Below are 18,875 nucleotides of genomic sequence, written 5' to 3' on the forward strand. Positions count from 1 at the left end.
CCGACCAATGAACGCCACTGTACCGGAGGATGGGGGTGGAGCCTCTGGTTGCCCGGCAGCGTGCGTCAAGGCGTGCGCGTGGTGGCCGAGGGGGAGGGGAGGGGGCGGGCCGAGGGCGGCGCAGCCGCAGCCGCAGCGCCACCGGAGGAGCGCGCGGCCGCGAGCGACCGAGGGAGGGAAGGGAGGAAGCGAGGGAAGAGGGCGTGCGGCCGTGGGGTCCCGAAGTCAGGCGGCAGCGGCAGCGGCAGGAGGGCGCCCGGGCCGTCGAGTGGGCCGGGGAGAAGCGTGCACCAGGCGGCCGGCGCTGGCTCCCGCGGGCGGGAGACCGGAGAGGAGGAGGGGGTCGCTGCGGCGCGGCAGTCCGCGCAGCTCCCGGGTCGGGGTCTCCTCCCGGCGCTTCGGTCGCCCTCGGGGCCCCGCTCCCCGCCCCCCGCGGTATGTCTTGATCGCGAGCGGCGGGTTTCATGGGGCTCCTCAGGATTATGATGCCGCCCAAGTTGCAGCTGCTGGCGGTGGTGGCCTTCGCGGTGGCGATGCTCTTCTTGGAGAACCAGATCCAGAAGCTGGAGGAGTCCCGGGCGAAGCTAGGTGAGGCAACCGAGCGGTGCGCCGGGGCCGGGCTGGCGGGTGTGCATTGCCGGCTCTAGCAAGTGGGCTTCCTCAGGGGGCCTCGGAGAACCTCGAGAGCTGGGACCCGGGCACGTCGAGCTCCCGCCACCGGGGAGGGAAGCTGGGCTGATGAGCTGCACGCGCGAGGTCTCTGGCCAGAGGGCTGCCCCGTCGGCCCTTCACGGAGAGAGGGGACCCAGGTCTGCCTGGAGCTGGTGCTGCTGGAGGACACGAACACTCTCTCTCTCATCTCTTCCAAATCGTTCTGCAAAGCTCTAGTCATGTGCAGAGATGGGGACTGGAATTTGAATTAGGGGCTCCTGGGCACAGGATCCTTTGGGATGGTGGTCGTGGGGAGATTCATCGCGGGGAGATGGGTAGAAATGGAAGGAGACTCCGGGAATGATGGGGAGTGAAAGCGGCTCACGGTAGTGAGTGGCAGGCATGCCTGAGCCTAGGGCAGTAAGGGACCTTAGAATTGACAGCTTTGGTAGGCTGGCCGTGTGGGACAGCGGAGCAGATGATGGCACCGAAAGGAGACATCTGGGGGACTGAAGTTCTTTATGAGTGACGCTAAACTGGTTGATTTGGGCTTCAGAGTAGGGTCGTACGTTTAGGCTGATTGCATGTACAAGAGGGGAGCGTTGAGGGTTTAGAATTGCAGGGTTTACCTTGTGAAAGGAAGAGTGGGGAGAGCGAACGCCATATGGGTCTCTCAAAGCGTCTCTCTCAGTGCCGGAATGGGAAAGGGTGCTTGAAACACAAAATTGGAGTGCGAACTTGTGCAACAGCAGTCGAAAGCGCGGATAGTCGGTGCTTCCGGATAGTGGAGAACTTTGGTGTTTGGAAGTGCTCTGGAGACAGGGACTTAATGATTGACGCGTTTTGATTTAAAAATGTACGGGGCACTTGAAAATCAGCTCAGAGAATGTAATTTGAATATGGGAAACAGCATACACTTTGACCTTGCTAGATGCACCTTGGGGGTGCGGATTAATTTTCAAGAAAAGAAGTTCCAGAAAAGAATTTAAATTTTATATATAGTAGATATTTCCAAGTTTTGGGTAGATTTTAAGGAAGCCTTGAACGCATTTTAAAGAATAGTGTTATAAAAGCAAGAATCGTTTAATTGATGTCCAGCTCCGTGTGAAAGAGAAGCCAAAGGTACTTCCAGTCCTCCTCTCTAGAGTGAAATTTGAAGAACGATTGAATGTATGTACTGGATTTAAAAAGGTTTTATATGGTAAAAGTTATTCAGTTTAAATATTGAAGGTTGAACAGTATCTCCCTTTGCCTTTCACGTGGCTCATCTGTACAACATTTACAGTCAGAGTCTGGCCTCATTCATGCTCCAGCTTTACAGGAAAAAAGTGACTCAGCTTACAATAAATTAAAAGTTGTTAAAATGAGCACTTGTATTTACTATTTCTTCAGTTGGCATTTGGAATTCTCTAGCTGTAGAGGCTCAACCTGATTGAATGTACTTATTGTCTTCCTGACCTGACAGTCTCCTCTCCAGCGTCTGGAAGCTGTGTCTGCCACCAGAATAGCTGTAGCAGTTAAGTTACCTGAGAACACCACAGGTAGAACTATGCGTATCCTCATGGTTTTCATAAAAGGAAAAAAAAAGTCCTGGCAGGAATAAGTGCGTCCGAATGAGTATCTATGAGGGAAACAGCAATTATGCGCCAGAATAAATAACTCTGAGAGATAGGCCAGGGCTGACCACGGTGGGCCAGGCCTGTAGTTCCAGTACTTTAAAAGCTGACACCCCAGGATGGTGAGTTCAAGACCAGCATGTGCTGCTGCATACATAGCACTATCCTGTCTTAAAGAAAAAAAAAGTGAAAAAAAATAGCTTTCAAAGTAACCCAGAGATGCCGGCATGATAGATAATATAACTTTATGTCAGCTCATTATTCTTCTGATTAGATTTTTTTTTTTTTTGTAAATATTTTTATTTTTAAAAGACACAGGTGTTATGTTGTGTTGCCCAGGCTGGGCCAGAACTCCTGGCCTCAAGTGTTCTTCCTTCTTCATCCTTGAGAGAAACTGTAAATGCCCTCCACCTTGCCTCCTTCCCACTCCCACCCCCTTATAAAACCAGTATTGCTTAAAAGTCAGTACTGAGACACTGGCCGTTATCCGGACTCCCCAGGAAGAGACAAAAGACTCAGGCCGTGACTAGATAACTGTTGTCTGTGATATTCTTATCTAATCTTCCAAGAACTCCAGAGATAACTATTTTTCAAATACAGAATAATCCTTAAATTCTATAATTAGGCCAGGGCTGTATCACCAGTAAGTAACTGGTGGAGTCAGAATTGGAAGGCAGGTATGTTTGCTTCCTAATTGACGACTCCTGTAATTACACAAGGGGCTTGAGACTTTGTACTGCCATTCTACTGTAGTTGAGCTCTTTGAATAGCATTTATAAATTGTGTTATCGATGCATATATTGCTGAGAATGAATATTGTTCTGAGAAAACTCAATTTCTGACACAAAGGAATTGCTATAATGCCTTGCCCTTTGCTTATATCCATGTAATGAACATAATTATATTACTCAGCGAAATGGGCTGAAATAGCTTGTTCCTGCTATTGAAGAAGAAAACCTTTGGTTGTTTGGTGTAATTGTAAGATGCAGCATTAAAAAGCATTTTTATTTTGGCATTGGAAGGCTATTGAACATTTTACCCTTAAAAATAGTTTTTATAGTTTATTTTTTTGACTGTAGGAGATTCCAAAGGGTTGTAATGTCTGTTAATGACTGTAATGCAACCTGGTTAAAGTCAACAATATAGATGGGGAGATCTATCTCCAATATAGCAATAGGTATATTCAAAAATAAGGCATCGTTACTGGCCTCTTGGGAAATTATCTAAATAGGAATTCCTAAAGCTCCCAATATTAGTTTTCTACTTTATAGTTTATTTTTTTCTTAAAGGAAATATTCCTGCAGCTTATTGTTATATATTATCTTATAACTTTTTTTTAATTTAATATTATAAATCTTTTTCCATGTCATATCTGACATTTCTGACTTATTCTAATAGCCATATAGTATTCCAAATTATGCATGTATCTTAAATTATTATGTCAGTGATAGTCAATTTGTCTCCACAACTTCCCCACTTTTAAGTCTTGTTATCTATTTTCTTGATATTATAAACAGTGTTGCAAGTATCTTTATGTGATGTTTGAATAGGGGGCATGTTTGGGTCAGAGGAAACATGTTCCTTACCAGTGCTTACCCCAGAGGTTAAGGCACTGCTTGTTGCCAGGCACACAAGCGCTGCAAGTGTTCAGGTTTACATTTCTGACACTGAGGCTGCGAAACAATACTGTTAACTCAACTAGTAGTTCCTTAGTTTGTAGTTAAGCTTTTTATGTTGTTTATTGCTTTCTACTTGTTCTTGTTCATTTGGATAATTTACGACTTTTTAGTTATTTGGGTTTTTAAATGTTAATGTAAATAAATCATTTGTTCTTTATATCTGCTCTTTTCTAAGTCTGCCTTTGTCTCTCAGCTGTAGTATAGTTTATACAGAAAGGTTAAATTTTCCACAAATCTTAACAATGTAGGCAAGTAGCTTTCATTTAAGACTTTGCTGAACCAAGGTAGTATAGTCTCTGTACTTGAGTAGGATACTTTATAGTTTTTATTTTATATTTGCCCTTTAAACCATTTGTTTATGCACAGAGATTTACTATGTTTTCTGATAATCATTTACGGCAAATGTATTCATAAATAATCTGTCTTTTCTCATGTAAATCCTGTTATTCCTATGCTAAAGTTTTGTGTTCTCTTAGCTCAGTTGGTTTCATAGTCCAGTCTTTTTATTAACCTGAAGTTCTTTAGACTTCAGGAACATGTGTGTGTGTGTGTGCGTGCGTGTGCTCACGCATACATATATACACATATACATACATAAACATACATCAAGATGTGTGAATTTTCTAAAACTATATATAGGTCTCATCAGATTTATAAGGGATGATGTGATTCCCTATACTGGTTTAAAAATAAATCACCAATATTTAATGGTTTAAGTAACCCAAGACAGAACTTTTGAAAACCATGAGCTTCCAGGTCAGACTCTTGGGTGCTGATAACGCTGCTGTGATAAACACTTGCACACCATGGGTCACCTTCTGAATGCAAGCACACTGAAAGCCTAGGCTCAGCTCCAAGCGATTACTCAGGGTGCATAGGAACCCGTAAGGAATTTAGGTGGAGACTTGGGTTCTAGCTCTTAAGTTACCTCTGTAAACATTCCAAAGCCAGAGAAACACTTGGGGTTCGGAGTTTGTGTTTCGGCCTGTAGATATTGCGTGGTAAATAAAGCAAGCATAGTTTTAATAGTCGTGTTGACAGCCTTTGGCTCACTGTTGACATGTGCAAGATAAGCACCATAGTTATGAAGAACTTTCTCTGGGAAGTTACGCTTGAAAACGTTATTCTGAAAAAAAAAATGCATTCCTGATTGTCTGGCTAGATGGCTGTGTTCAAGATGGTGTGGTTGTAGATCGTGTAACTAATTTTCTAACAAATGTGAAGGAATAGAAGCGGAAATTAATGTAGCTGTGACTCAGAACTGTAGCTATTAGAAGTTGCTGTTTGTGAAGTATAGCTAGGACTCTCAGGAGTGCGGCCATTGCTGGTGTTGACTGATGGAACAGGGTCACAAAAGCTGCTTTTCCTACAGAGTCATAGAGTTGCGGCCTTCTTCCTATAGGGCGTAAACATTTTAAATAGTATATGTCAGTGACACATTTATGAAGCCACTGTGGGCTTATGGAGGTGTTAGGGTGTGATCCCTTAAACAGAGTTCCATGTAAGTTACACAGTTGTTGCCATTGTGAAAATTGTTAAGTAAATTGTTTTCTCAAAACTCTACGGAAGAACTAATTCCAGGGTCACCGCTGAGACTGCTGTTTGGGGATTTGGTAGTTTTTGAGAAATGCTTGAAACTACGCAGATGCCACCTGTAGGCAGCAGCTACAGGTGAGAGGTCTTGGTCATTGGGTTAGCAGGGAAACAGGAAATTAAAAAAATGCTAGTTTGACGAGTCACTTACCGAATCTTGCTTAAGATGTCCGGAGATGTAGAGACACCACTTGAAGTAGCTGATTGCAAGGTAATCCCAGGTGGTCTGTTTCTCGTCCCAGTAAGCTTTCTAATAGTTCTGTTTAACATGTAGTAAAATCAGGTTGATAACAAATATCCAAACACTGTTCTCTGGGAAGCACTTCACAAGAGCGGATGTTCAGAAGAATTTGATAGGGTTCACAATAACTTCATTATTCACTGTTTTCTCTCCACCCACAAGCGCCCGCAGTCAACGCCCTCTTTTCTGCCTGTTAACTACAAGTCAGTGCTCCAGTTGGGTCACGTGTGCATCTGATCCTACCCTCTGTGTCTCAAGACACAGTTCTAGAAGTTTTCTGTTGTACTGTCATAATTCTTCTGGATTCTTTGTGAACATATTTCTCTCCAAGCCCAAGATTAGAAACCACCCAGCTAACCCTTGTTCCACAACCCTGCTCCCCTTCCCAGAACTCTGTAGAACTCTCTTTAGGAACAGTAGTCACCGTGGCGTTTCCTGAATGCTGTTACCGTTTGTGTCTTCATCTTAGCATGTCAACAGAATTGGATACAACTCTTCACTTCTTCATAGGCATTGTTTATTGGGGCCCAAGCGCACACTGTTAGTTGTGGGGGCCTCCACTTCTGTCTCTGGGCCCCCTTTCTTCCTAAATACTCAGTTTTGAGAGTTTTCTGATTCTCTCTCAGCTGGTGCTTTATATGTTGACAATTTATAAATACAGTAGTGTTCTTAGCTCAGGCCTATTTTCTAGGCATTAGACTTACATAATTCAGCTTCATTGACATTTTAATGGAAGGGGGTTAACAGACTTTTCAAATTCATTATCTCTAGAACTGATCATATGATCTTTCTATCCCTGTGTCACCCAAACTCAGTTTCTTTCCTTCTCATTTTGACGAAAGCCCCATCCCTTAAGATTCTAAGGTTTCCTGGGACCTTTGCTTTTTCTCTGCATCTAATGTATCAGAAATGTCACATTAGCTTCACTTTAAAGTATTTGTAGACTGAGCCTGATATCTGTCACTTTACCATTTCCGCCCTATTTAAAGATGCTGCCATCTCTTCTTTGGATCACTGCTCTGTTTTCACTCATCTCTGCCTTTACACTTGCCTTCCCCAGCTCAGTGTAACATAAATAAATGAGACAAATCTTTACCTTTTAAAGGCAGGGTCTCGTGTAGCCCAGCCCAGCATCAAACTCATCATATAGCCAAATATAAGAATAGCCTTGAACTTGGGATTCTCCTGCTTCCACCAGGGATTGCAGAATGTCCCCCAAGCCCAGATTTATACAGTACCAGGAATCAAATAATCAGACCTAGGGCTTCCTGTGATCAAGGCAGTCTACCAACTGAGTCCATCCCCAGCCTGAAATCTGAGTTAAATCTTGTCATGCAGAACAGGAGAAGATATTCGCAAAACATATATCTGATAAGGGTTAATGTCTAAGATGTTTAAGGAACTCAGCTCAGTAGTAAGAAAAAATCAGATTTAAGTGATCTGAAAAGATATTTCTCAAAAGAAAATTACCAATTCTTAACATATGCAAGAGTACTCAGTATTATTAATTGCCAGGGAAATATGAAATGAGATGCTACCCACATCCCTTAGAAAGACTGCTAATGGAAAGGTGGAAAACAACAAGTGTTGGGAAACCATGGAGAAAGGAAAACCTTTATGTTGGTGATGGAAATGCAAATTAATATACCAGTATAGAAAACGGGCTCAGCCGCGTGTGGTGGCACACGCCTTTAATCCAAGCACTTGGGAGGCAGAGGCAGGCAGATTTCTGAGTTCGAGGCTAGCCTGGTCTACAGAGTGAGTTCCAGGACAGCCAGGGCTACATAGAGAAACCCTGTCTCGAAAAACCAAAAAAAAAAAGGAAAAAAAAAGAGAAAAAGAAAATGGGCTCATCAAAGAATGAAACCAGGAACTGCCTCACAATCCAGTCCACCATTGCTTCTAGGTTCCTAGAAAATGAAGTCAGTGTGTCAAAAAGGTTTCTGCATCATCCTGGCTATTGTAGAGTCATTTACAGCAGCAGACATAAGCAGTCAACCTTAGGGTCCATGGATGGATAGATAAAAACACATTGTCACACATGCACAATTGAGTGCTACTTAGCCACGAAAAGAAAGCAAGCGTGGCGTTTGCTACTGCACACAGGAAGAAATGAGGTTAGGTTGGATAAGCCAAGCACGGCAAGCAAGCACTGCATGATCCCAACAATGTGTGGAATCTGAGAAAGCTGAACTCCAGGAGAGCAGAGGGTGGATTGGAGGTTCCCAGGACTGGAGTGTGAGAGGTAAGGGTTGGGGATATAGTTAGAGAACAGAAGTGATTGCGTAAGTTGGAAGACTAAGTTCAGAATTCTGTTCACCCCGTGGTAGCTCTGTCAGTTACTTTTCCTGTCGCTGTGATAGAAGCAGCACAAGGGAAACATTCAGTGCTGGCTCACAGTCCGAGGCACCGTTCCTCATGACGTGGAGGCAGCTGATCACACCCACAGCCAGGAGACAGCCAGGAATGCTGTTGCTCAGGTTGCCCTCTCCTCACCCTGTCCAGGGTTCCTCAAGGAATAGTATTCCTCACAGCTATGGCCCTAATCTACATAGTCACTCACAGGCAGCTCAGACACTAGCATAATCCAGGCGGCCCCTCCTGGTGGAGGTTGATTTAATCTACATGACCCCTCATCTGATACCTAGAGGCAGGCTTGTCTCCTGCTGATTCTTGATCCTATGACTATAGTGAATGGCAGTGTATTGTATACTTACAAATTTGTTAATAACCCAAGTAGGTCATAACAGAAAATAAGTGTGAAGTATGGCATGCGGTTTGGTGGCTTGAGTTAGCAGTTTAACAATGCTTTGAACAAAGAATGTAGAGTTGCACAATTTAAAATGTACTATAAGCCCCAGATATGTTAGTGTGTATCTGTAATCCCTTTTGCTCGGGATGCTGACACAGTAGGCTTGCTTAAGATGTGCTTAAGGCCAGCATGGGTGACCCAGAGAAACTCTGACTCAGAATGCATTAGATGAGAACAATTTCAAAGAAAATGATAAACTTTCTCGGTGTCCAAGTGAGTGTGAGGAAGTTTATTCTGTTACAAGTGGTGTGTGCTCTCCGTGCCTGTGTGCTATTCAGGCCTCCTTGGCTTGTGTTTTTCTTGCTGCTTAATTTGCCCTGTCCTATTTTGAATTCTTTTTGGTGGTTGTGGATAGCTGTCTCTTCTTTCAGTTCATTTTTGCTTAATCTATTTTGAGGTACTGCGATGAGGAGTGTAAATGTCTAAGGATTGTGTCTTTGTAGCCAGCCTCTTTCAGTCTGAGTAACTCCATCCTTGTTAATAGCCTTTGCTCTGGGACAAGTGTACATGGTGGAGAAGCCATTCCCAAGCAACAGCATTGGGGGTAGTGTGCTCCTGCTACCCCTCACCAGGCTGGCACCAGGCTGGCTCCTGGATTTTGAGCTTCCCAGGCTTCACGAGTTTGTGGAAGTAAGATTCCCTTTAGAGATTATCCAATCTCGGGGGTTTTGTTGTAACAACACAAATTGGTCCAAGTCAGGCGCGTGCTTTGTGTGATGTTAATGTAGATGCTTTTCTTTTGATGGATGTCTGTATGGTGTGTTTCCCCGTCTTGTCATTGGAAGCCAGAGGGACGTCTGCCATGGGACGTCTGTATCATTTGCTTCTCAACAGTTTTTCATATGTTTGAGTATGTAGTGTCGAGCCTGTGTGTATTCACATATGCATGTGCATGCATGTTTGTGTAGAGGAGCATGTTTAGGTTGTGTGTGTGTTCATGTGGGCGTCCAGGGTTACTATTAAGATCTGCCCTTCTATAGGCTATTGCTTCTTTTGAGTCAGGTTCTCTTAGTCCTGGGGCTTACAGATTCATCTGGTTTTACCACCTAGCAGTAAAAACACCCCATCTTTTCACTTTGGAGGCTGGAATTCCAGGTGGACCACGGTGTCTACCCAGGATTTCCATGGGCTCTGGTGATCTGAACTCTGGTCTGCTTGCTTGAGCCATTTCCCCGTGCCTCCACCTTAGTTTTGGAGATAGGATTTGTAGTAGTCAAGGTTCTCTAGAGGAGCAGAACTGAGAGAATGTGTGTGTGTGTGTGTGTGTGTATACACACATATACATACACATACATACATGCATATATACAGATACATGGATATGTATAATACATATACACATGTATTAAAAAGGGATATATTAGAGTGGCTTACAGGCTGTGATCTCCCCAGTGCAACAATGGCTGTCTCCCGATGGAAGGGACAAGAATCCAATGGTTGTCCAGTATATCTTGGAATTCTAATGAAGTAGATTCTGACACCAGCAAAGGAATACCTCAGCGGCAAGGTAGATGAGCTTGCCGACAGAGCGAGGCAAGCAGTCATGCTCTAGAAGCTTCCTTCTAGAAGCTTCTTCTAGAAGCTTCCTTCATCACGTCTTTTTTGTGGGCTGCTACCAGAAAGTGTGGCCCAGATTTAGGGTGGGTCTTCTACCACAAATGATCCAATCAAGACACCCCCTCATGGTGGTGCCCAGCTGCGTGGGTTAGTTGACTCCAGATGTGGTCAAGCTGACAACCAAGATGACACATCACAGGGTGCCTCACTGAACTTGTAGGTTTATGTTTTGCTACACTGTCTAACCAGTACGCCCTGGGGCTCTGCCTGTCTTCCTTTCCAGTTCTGGGCACTTGAGATGTCTGTGGCTACACTCTCCTTTAATCTGGGTACTGGGATTCAAACTCAGGTCTTCATGCTTTCTCAGTAAGCACTTTTCCCTTGATACATCTTAGACACTTAAAGATTGGTTGTAGGCAGCATATAGTTGAATTTTGAATCTAATTTTACAATCTCCTCTGTAAGTGGAATGTTTAAAGCATTTGCTTTTGATGTAATTCTTGATGTTGTTGCCTTTAAATCCATGAATTGCCTTTGTTTTCTTTGTTCCATCTGTTCTTTTACTTTTTCTGCTTTTAGGCTGAAAGCTGGTCTCCCTTCCCCCATTTTTTTCCTCATTGAATGAGACACTAGCACTGCTTTGTGCGTGTGAATGTGGTTTCTTTATGAATTATGGTATAATATGTACCATAAAGTTTGTTAAAATTGTTAATATATCTGCAGTACATTATTTTTGCTTTATGTAACTGATTATCTTTTATGAAGATGCAAACATTCTCAGGCGTTTTAAGTTTCACATGTGTGTTTACTGTCCCTGGTGTCTCTGATTCCTCTGTGTTCATGCAGATTTTCATTTTTCTTTCATCCTATGAGATTTCTATATCATTACTTATACCAAAGAATCTGGTCTGAATTCTTTCCATTTTTGTATGTCTATAAAAGCATTCACTGCCTTAATGGTTGAAAACATTTTTGCTGAGTACAGAGGTCAACATTAATATGTTTTGTCAGAGCTTTGAAGATTTGGTTCCACGGTCTCGGCTATGATTTGTGTTTTTGTTCCACTGTATGTAATACATTGCTTTCTCTTGTTGGTGGCTTGTGTGGTTTCTCACTCGATTTTAAGTGATTTGATTATCATGGCCCTTGCTGTTGCTTCCTGTGGTTCAGGTATGAAATATTCTCCCCTAGCCATGTGTTGAGGACTTGGTACCCAGTGCTGAGTTTAGTTAGAGGTGTGGCTTCTGGGGAGTGATTAGATCATGAGTTCTCTACCAGACAAGTAGAGTGGTTAGTCCACTGGTGGTTTCAGTTTGATGGACGCATTGGAGGTGCTGGGAACCAGGACACCAGGCTTCTTGGGGCATATGCACTGTGGGGTGGGGAGTTAGTGTGAGCCTTGAGAGGTTGACCTTGTTCTGGCTCTCCCCTCTATATCTCTGTTCCATGGCTATTGTGAGGTGCCCAGCCTTGCTTTCCCGTGCCTGCACTTTAATGTGCTTCAGTCCAGGCCCAGAAGAGTGGAGTCAGCCAGCCATAGGCTTCAACCTCTAAAGCCTGAGCCAAAAAAATTGTCTCTTCTAGTTTGTTTTTCTCAGATGTTTTCACAAGGATGCAAAGTTGACTAAGACCCTTGGGGTTTATTGGACTTTTTTGGACATATGGATTTATAGTTGATATTATGCTTGCATATTAGGGCTGTTATTCTTCAGATGGGTTTTCTGTGTTCTTTTCCTTCTCCTTCAGAAACTCATATGTGTGTTAGGTTGCGAGGGCTTGTCCAGAGCTCAGTGATGTCTGCGCATTTCCCCGGGCGTTTTAATATTTGTTCTTTTAAATTGCTTTGGTATTGTCTTCTGTACTGTAGAATCTGCCTTTAATCCCAGTCAATACACCCTTCTCCCTACCAATCCTAGAAGTTCAGTTTGGATGTTTAATAAATTGTTTTCTGTCTACATCCTTAAGATGTGCTCACTTTCCTGTCTTTTCTTTAACAAATGAAACATTGTTATCATTCTTCTGTATCCTTGTTTATTAAATCTGTCTTCCCTGTCATTTCTGAGGTTCTTTTTATGGACTGGCATTTCTGTTTCTTATGAACAAGACTTTCTTACCTCTATCCAAACTATCGCAAGGATTTTTAACTGGGAGCCTGGCATTGTGAATTGTATTCTGTTATATATTGCATATTTTCATATTTTTGTAAATACTCCTAAGCTGCATTTGGGGGCATGTTCAAGTTACCTAGAAACAATTGATTTTTTGTTTATTTGTTTAATTTGGTTGTGTAGAGGGGATTACTGTAGCCTTTAATTTACAGCTGACTCTGCCCTGAGCAAAGGCAGTATCTTTGTTACCTCCTCAGAATTCTCTGTAATGTTCTGTGCATTGCAAGAGTTTCCCGTGTAGCCTACAGGAGCATTGGTTAAGACCTTCACCCGGGTCTTGAATGCTTCGTTAGTTACTTCTCAGCCTTACATTGCCTGGCCTTCTGCTCATTCTGAACTGGGTCCTCCTTAGCACTCTCGCCAGCAGACTCACTGCCACGGTTTCCCTGCACTCCACCTCCAGCCAACCCCTCCCCCCTTCTCCCTTCCCACCCCCTCCCGCTTCTTCTTTAGCTGAAAAGTCACTCAGCGGGAGTGATTTGCCACAAAGCACTGCATGCTTTTACCTAGATGGCTTTCCCGGTGTACCTGTAGAGGAAATGAGTGGGACCCCTGGAATCTGGAAAGATAGAAAGAAACCTGGGCAGGAGATGATGACCTGTAAGTCAGAAGTCAGACTCTCCTTGTGACCCAGCCCAGTAAGGGAGATGCTGCCGATGTGGTAAGTTGAGTCCTCAAACGTTTGGTGAGAGGAGCCCTCCTAGAGCTTCTTTAGACAGACTGAGAGATCCCACCCCCCTCAAAGATCAAAGGAAAGCAGCCTCTCTTCTCCCTTTGTTTTGTCTGTAGGCTTCTTGTAAGCCGAGGCTGCTGCTCCTGCCTGCTGATGCAGCCCAGTGGGCTAGTTCGGACTCCTTAATTAAACTCGGAGTTGAATTCTCCCTCATGTCCTACGGTCTGAAAACTCTTTTCAGGCTTCACAGAGGATCCACCTCATTTCCCTTCTCTGAGAAATCACCAGCCTACACTGATTTTCTGTTTAATATCTAGTGTCTGAAAATTGTCTATTATGTTTGAAACACTGTTTTAAAGTAAGAGAACCTGTTTTTCTGTCTTGGTGAGAGGTGAGAGCTGGGTACATCTTGGTGTATTCCCAGGTTCTCTCAGGATAAACTAGTAAAGTAGGGTAGTCATTGTTATAATTACAACCAAAGCCAAAGTAATACATTCAAGAAGAGTGAGCCCTGCTTTGGTCCTTTAAGCCGTGTGCTGAGTCTCTTTGTGAATTTCAAGCTCAAAGGCAGAGGTGAGCCTTACTCATAGCCCAACTTCACTTCTTGTATGAACGGAACATGAGTTAGTTCATGTAAGTGCTATCAGTTTTATTCTGATCTCAGGAACCAGCTAAATGGACTCCTTAGACACAGATGAATCCGGGATGGAGATTTTCAGACTAGCCTGTGAAGCACTTGGGTCGGGGAGGGTTTCTGCTTTTCCTGTGAGAGTGGCTTATTGCAGGGTATGGGTAGGTGACTAGTTTTCTTCAGAGATGGCGTTTCTGCCTTCCTTTAGTAATGGTAATTCCAGACTCAGTAGTAGAGTAGGAAATCATAGAAGATGGTGGTGCCAGCTACAGCCAATGTGCGTTAATGTGTGTGCTGTATAATGACCATTGTAGCTGATATGCTGGACATACAGAAAACACACATGGGCTATCTTAAGGAAAACATCATTATAGTTCTCAGATGCTCCACTTGTGGCATAATTCTAGACCAAGATAGAGTGTATCAAACATGTGATTATGATAGTGTCAGGGATGGTGCTTTTTAAACTGGTATTGTTGGGTCTCTCTGTTGGAAGGTGGAGTTTGAAGTTGTATATTGGTTTGGCAGTTTTAACATTCCATTTATAGGGCTGGAGAGATGGCTCAGCAGTTAAGAGCACTGGCTGCTTGCTCTTCCAGAGGTCCTGAGTTCAAATCCCAGCAACCACATGGTAGCTCACAACAATCTCTAATGGGATCCGATGCCCTCTTCTGGTGTGTCTGAAGACAGCGACAGTGTACTCACATACATGAATTAAATAAATAAATAAATCTTTAAAAAAAATTGCATTTATAGGGGAAGTTAAGTCTACTTTCCTGTCTATCCCAGTACAGTTTGGAATGGGTCCGTTAGTATTGTCCTATTTTTCCCTAAGTTAGCAACATAGCTAAAAATATGGTAAGCACCAAGAGGACTTTAGAGACCCTGGAAGTGTCTGCTGGGAAGGGGGACTCTTGTGTTGGCAAACATGTTAGGGCTTGTTACAACCCTGTGGCTGGGGCCTGCATGTGCTGCTTCAAACCAACTTGGCACAGTAATCTCTGAGCGTACATTGTTTGAGTCGGGATAATGAATGACTTAGGCGTGTTATACTCTGGTGTGTATTTTCAGTGCTTTGGAGGAAAACACTGTGTGAAATGGGTCAGTCAGTCTAGTATTTTTTGTGCTAAACGGATGAATAGGTTTTGGCTTTGTTATCAGGAGCTCTGGGATAAACACGACTTTGCATCGTGTTTTCCAAAGAGTGCATGATGTACTATCCCTTGTACTTTCATAATGACCTTAACTTTTTTTAAAGAACTAGCTATATAGTGTACACATATCAAAAATCCTGCTGACTTATGAGTTTTATTCAGTATCTGAAAAAGCTTAAATTCTACACTCATCCTAAGGCTCTCTGTTGTTCCTTTGGGTTCTAAGGTACAATGCAAAAACACTTAGTTCCTAAATATTCTTAAATATTGAGTTCTTAAATATTCAGTGATGAGAGATATTGGCATGAGATTTGGAGCTTGGAGTAAAATTGAATGATTAGCTTGAACTATAAATCCTAGAGCCTGACGTGACAGCGTGCCCAGGGCCCATGCTCCAGGAAGCTGAGAGGGGAGGACAGTGAGTTCAGACCTGCAGGGCCCCGCCCCCACAAGGGGAAAGACCATGGGGAAAGTCTTTCCTCAGCCTTGCTCTTCACTTGCTGCTTTACCTGAGAAGACACTGGTTCTGCAGTCAGCTTTGACACTAAGATTCTTGATCCGATGATCCACACTTGTGGATACCCTGCATTCGGATGCTAAGAAGCTGCCTCCAATTTCCAGCATTTTCAACTGCAGCACAGTTTTAATGCTTTTTAATGGGACATACTCAGGTCTTTCATAAAATGTGGGATGTTGTTGGTGTATTGTATATCCTTGGCAGAACACCAAGTTAGGCTAATCGTTTCTTCCATAGAAGAGCTAATTAGGAAGACTGGCTTGACATGATCTTAGGTGTGTTTTAATAGCTTCTTCATTTTATAAAATTGGCTCGAATAAAAACCACTCACCATTGCACTCAAGGACATAAATTCTTATGCTCATGTTTTGAAGGTTGAAACAAATAGAAGAAGCAAACAGCCCTGTGTGCTGATAGTTCAGCTCCTGGGATAGGTTTCCTAGTGTGGGAAATGAGAGGAGTGTGTGACCTTTGCTACTGATGGACGCTGGCAGTTGGTTGTGGAGTGTCGGTCAGATTTAGTAATCAGCCTGTCTGTGGTGACTGATAGGTTAGATGGCACTAAATGCCCGTTTTCTTTGTCTACGGCTGGAACTGTGTGATTAATTAATCCCGAGACTATTTATTGTCTGTTCTTCCTCATGACTGTCCTAACTCCCCTTTGGTCCCCTTTTCTTTGTCATGACTCTTCATTCTTTGACCGCTACCTCATTTTTTTAAAAGTGGTTTTCAGTTTTCCTTACTGTGACCTTTGAAGATTTATCTTTATACAGTAATAAGTTGTCCACTGTCATCATATATTATATTTTTATTTTAATATACATAAGCATTACTTTTTGAAGTTGCTACAAATATCAGGCAGTGAATGTGAAGATGTTTGAAAATATTAAACAATATACTTGTGTTATTATTAATAGTTATATTAGTGAGCTGGCCCAATGTATATGGACATTGCTATGAGTCTAAGGACCTCAGCTGTCCTCTAATCTCTAAATACTTGAAGGGGAACATGCTCTCTTTCCTTTTAAGTAGATAAATAAATATAAAGATGTAGTCATAATAACATCCCTACTTTCTCCTTATTGTTGTCTCCGAGGTTCAGAGTAATTTAAAGTTTACCTTTCTTACTAGTGTAGGCTGTCTGGTGCCTCAGTCCCAGGCTGTGTAACTCAATGCAAGTGTCCCGATCACAGAGCTCTAAGCTAGAATCTTAGCTGTTCTTCTCTAAGGCAGAAGCACTGATCCGGGCGAGTCCTATCCTCTCCTGTTCCGAATGATACATAGGAGTCCACTTCACACATGTTATAGGATACCTTAAAGGCTAGTACCCAACTCCCATCACTGCTTCCTCCTAATCCACACCAGCCTGGCAGTTCCCGGATGGAGCTTTGTAGATTACAGATTGAGCTGAGCTGAGGGAAGTGTTGTGTATGTGTGTACAGTGTTTGGTTCCTAAGCACTAATGATAGCTGCATTAGTGGAAGAAGGGAGAAGCCCAGCTGATTCCCTAATGATTGCTGTGTTAGTAGAAGGAGGGAGAAGCCCAGCCAAACCCCGCTTTAGAAGGGCTCCCTGAGTGAGTCCTATTAGCAGGCTCTCAGTTTCCTGGTACTCACTGTCACAGTCTGACAGAGAGACAAATGTGCAGGGATGCTCTGTGCCTTAAGTCTAAAGTTTAGAAAGTTCAACTTTTCCTGTTTTCTCACAAATACAGAATATCATAGGTTGTACCATTATATTTATTGCCAAAATTATGAGCATAATTATAGAAAAAAAACAAAACAAAATTCTTTACTCTTACAGTTTTAGAAGTTAACAACTCAGTCGAGGGGCCTGTAAGTCTCTACCTCTAGCTGAAGAACTGTTGATAGTTGGCGGCTTTTGTGGAAGGCAGCAGTTTCTTTAAGGGTGTGGCCCTGGTTGTCCCACCATTCACTTGTGAATGGTCTTCCATCTAGGAGTATATGGACAATACAGCTTGGAATCCATAGGGTGTGTGTGTGTGTGTGTGTGTGTGACAAAATTGGGATGAGGTAGGAGGTGAATGCAATCAAAATACAGTCATGTGTCCAACACTCAACTCAAGGAAGAACATAAGCACTGTAATAAACTATCACATCAGGTCAACAGTTATTCGCCAGTCTTAAGTCAGAAAATTTGGGAGATTGGCTGGCTGTAATTGGGCATGCTTTAGCTTCAGCTGTAGGACGGGTGGGGTAGGAAGATAGGTTCTAAGAGTTTGTGACTAGCTGGGGAGCAGAGACAGTATGACCCATTGCTCCATGAAAAAGGGGAAAGCAAGAAAGAATACTTGGGAAGGTTAGAACGCTAAACTGTGAGAGGTGAGCTGTGTGACCCCCTCTTGAATTTTGTTGCTACTCTTTAAGTCAATATAGCATGATTCTGAGGTACAGGTCACCCCCTTAATGAAGATTTAATAGATGATTGCAGGACATAGTTTTGTGTGTAGAATGTTATTTGGTTTGTATGTGATGTTTTATGGTTAATACTTTGTATAATTTCCCTAGTTAATGGTAAAAACTCAGTGGAAGAGATCCTTGTTTTTTCCATATACTTGAATTTTAGCCATATTTTAAGACTTTTTGTTGGTACTGGGGTAAACCGACTTAAGCCCAGTGGTGGTGACGGTGCTTTCTTAGTGACTTTAGACTGTAGAATTGAGGATGACAGGATTTAAAAACAACATGAATCTTTTACATTTCACCTATCCTTCCTCTGCTCTTCTTCTGCCCCCTCCCTTTTTGTGTGTATGTGTCTGTGTGTCTCTGTGTGCATTTGGCCTGAGTGTGTCACATTCATGCCTGGTGCCCAAAGAGGTCAGAAGAGGGCGTTAGTGCAGAGGAACCAGAGTTGTGGTTGTTGTTTCGAGAGCAGCAAGTGCTTTTAACCCTTGCGCCATCTCTCCAGGCCCTCCTCCCTGTCCCCATGTGCAATCTAGACCTGTATGCTGAAACTGTGTCTTAATATTTATTTCTGTTCTGAAAATGTAAGCATCATTAGTCTGGTTTTAGGCAATTATCTTTTCTCCAGAACAAAGAGACCTTATAATTTTCTTAAATGTATGCATGTTATTGGGGGGGGGGTAGGCTTACTTTCTTTGTGTAAACAGGAAGAACTTTCTTTGTGAAGAACAGGAAGCCGTTCTTCCCTGTTCCCCTATGTTGGATTACTTTGAAAGCTTTCACCTTCCTGCATAACCAAGCATGTATGATTTTATGTTCTTAAATGAATTAAAAAATCTCTCAAAGGCCAAAAGTTGAGTTGTGTGTTCCATGTTCTATTCAGCTAGGTGGTTTTGGTAGTGTTGGACTTGGCAGATGTGCGCGAGGCAGAGCTGAGAAGTCTTCGGACTTAGTGCGTGAGAAGACCAGAGTGTCCCAGCGTGCTCAGGAATGCTTCCTAAAAAGTCACCAGGCGGTTGGTGGAGCAGATACTACTTTTGTTTCCATAGAGACCATTCTGTGAAGGGAGAGGTCGTTAGGAAGCACTAAGGGAGGGCAGGTGCAGTCATCCAATGTTAGGCACACAGCACACTTAGAGAGCTCCTTTTACCTATTAGTGG

The 18,875-nt window shown here is 43.1% G+C and overlaps 1 protein-coding gene across 2 annotated transcripts in view; it reads left to right on the forward strand.

Annotated features, from left to right (window-relative positions):
• Positions 1–135: 135 nt before the first annotated feature.
• Hs2st1 (heparan sulfate 2-O-sulfotransferase 1) overlaps positions 136–18,875 on the forward strand; it is a 139,142-nt gene continuing 120,402 nt past the window's right edge. Inside the window, exon 1 of one of the 2 annotated variants that reach the window (XM_021158680.3) lies at positions 136–588. In XM_021158680.3, coding sequence (XP_021014339.1) covers positions 465–588 — 124 coding nt within the window. In that variant the 5' untranslated portion in view covers positions 136–464. The remainder of the gene's footprint in view (positions 589–18,875) is intronic. The other variant, XM_021158681.2, reaches the window with a different exon arrangement.

This window comes from Mus caroli, unplaced genomic scaffold, assembly GCF_978045245.1.
Source record: "Mus caroli unplaced genomic scaffold, Mus_caroli_1 scaffold_3, whole genome shotgun sequence".
In the NCBI taxonomy this organism is placed as follows: domain Eukaryota; kingdom Metazoa; phylum Chordata; class Mammalia; order Rodentia; family Muridae; genus Mus; species Mus caroli.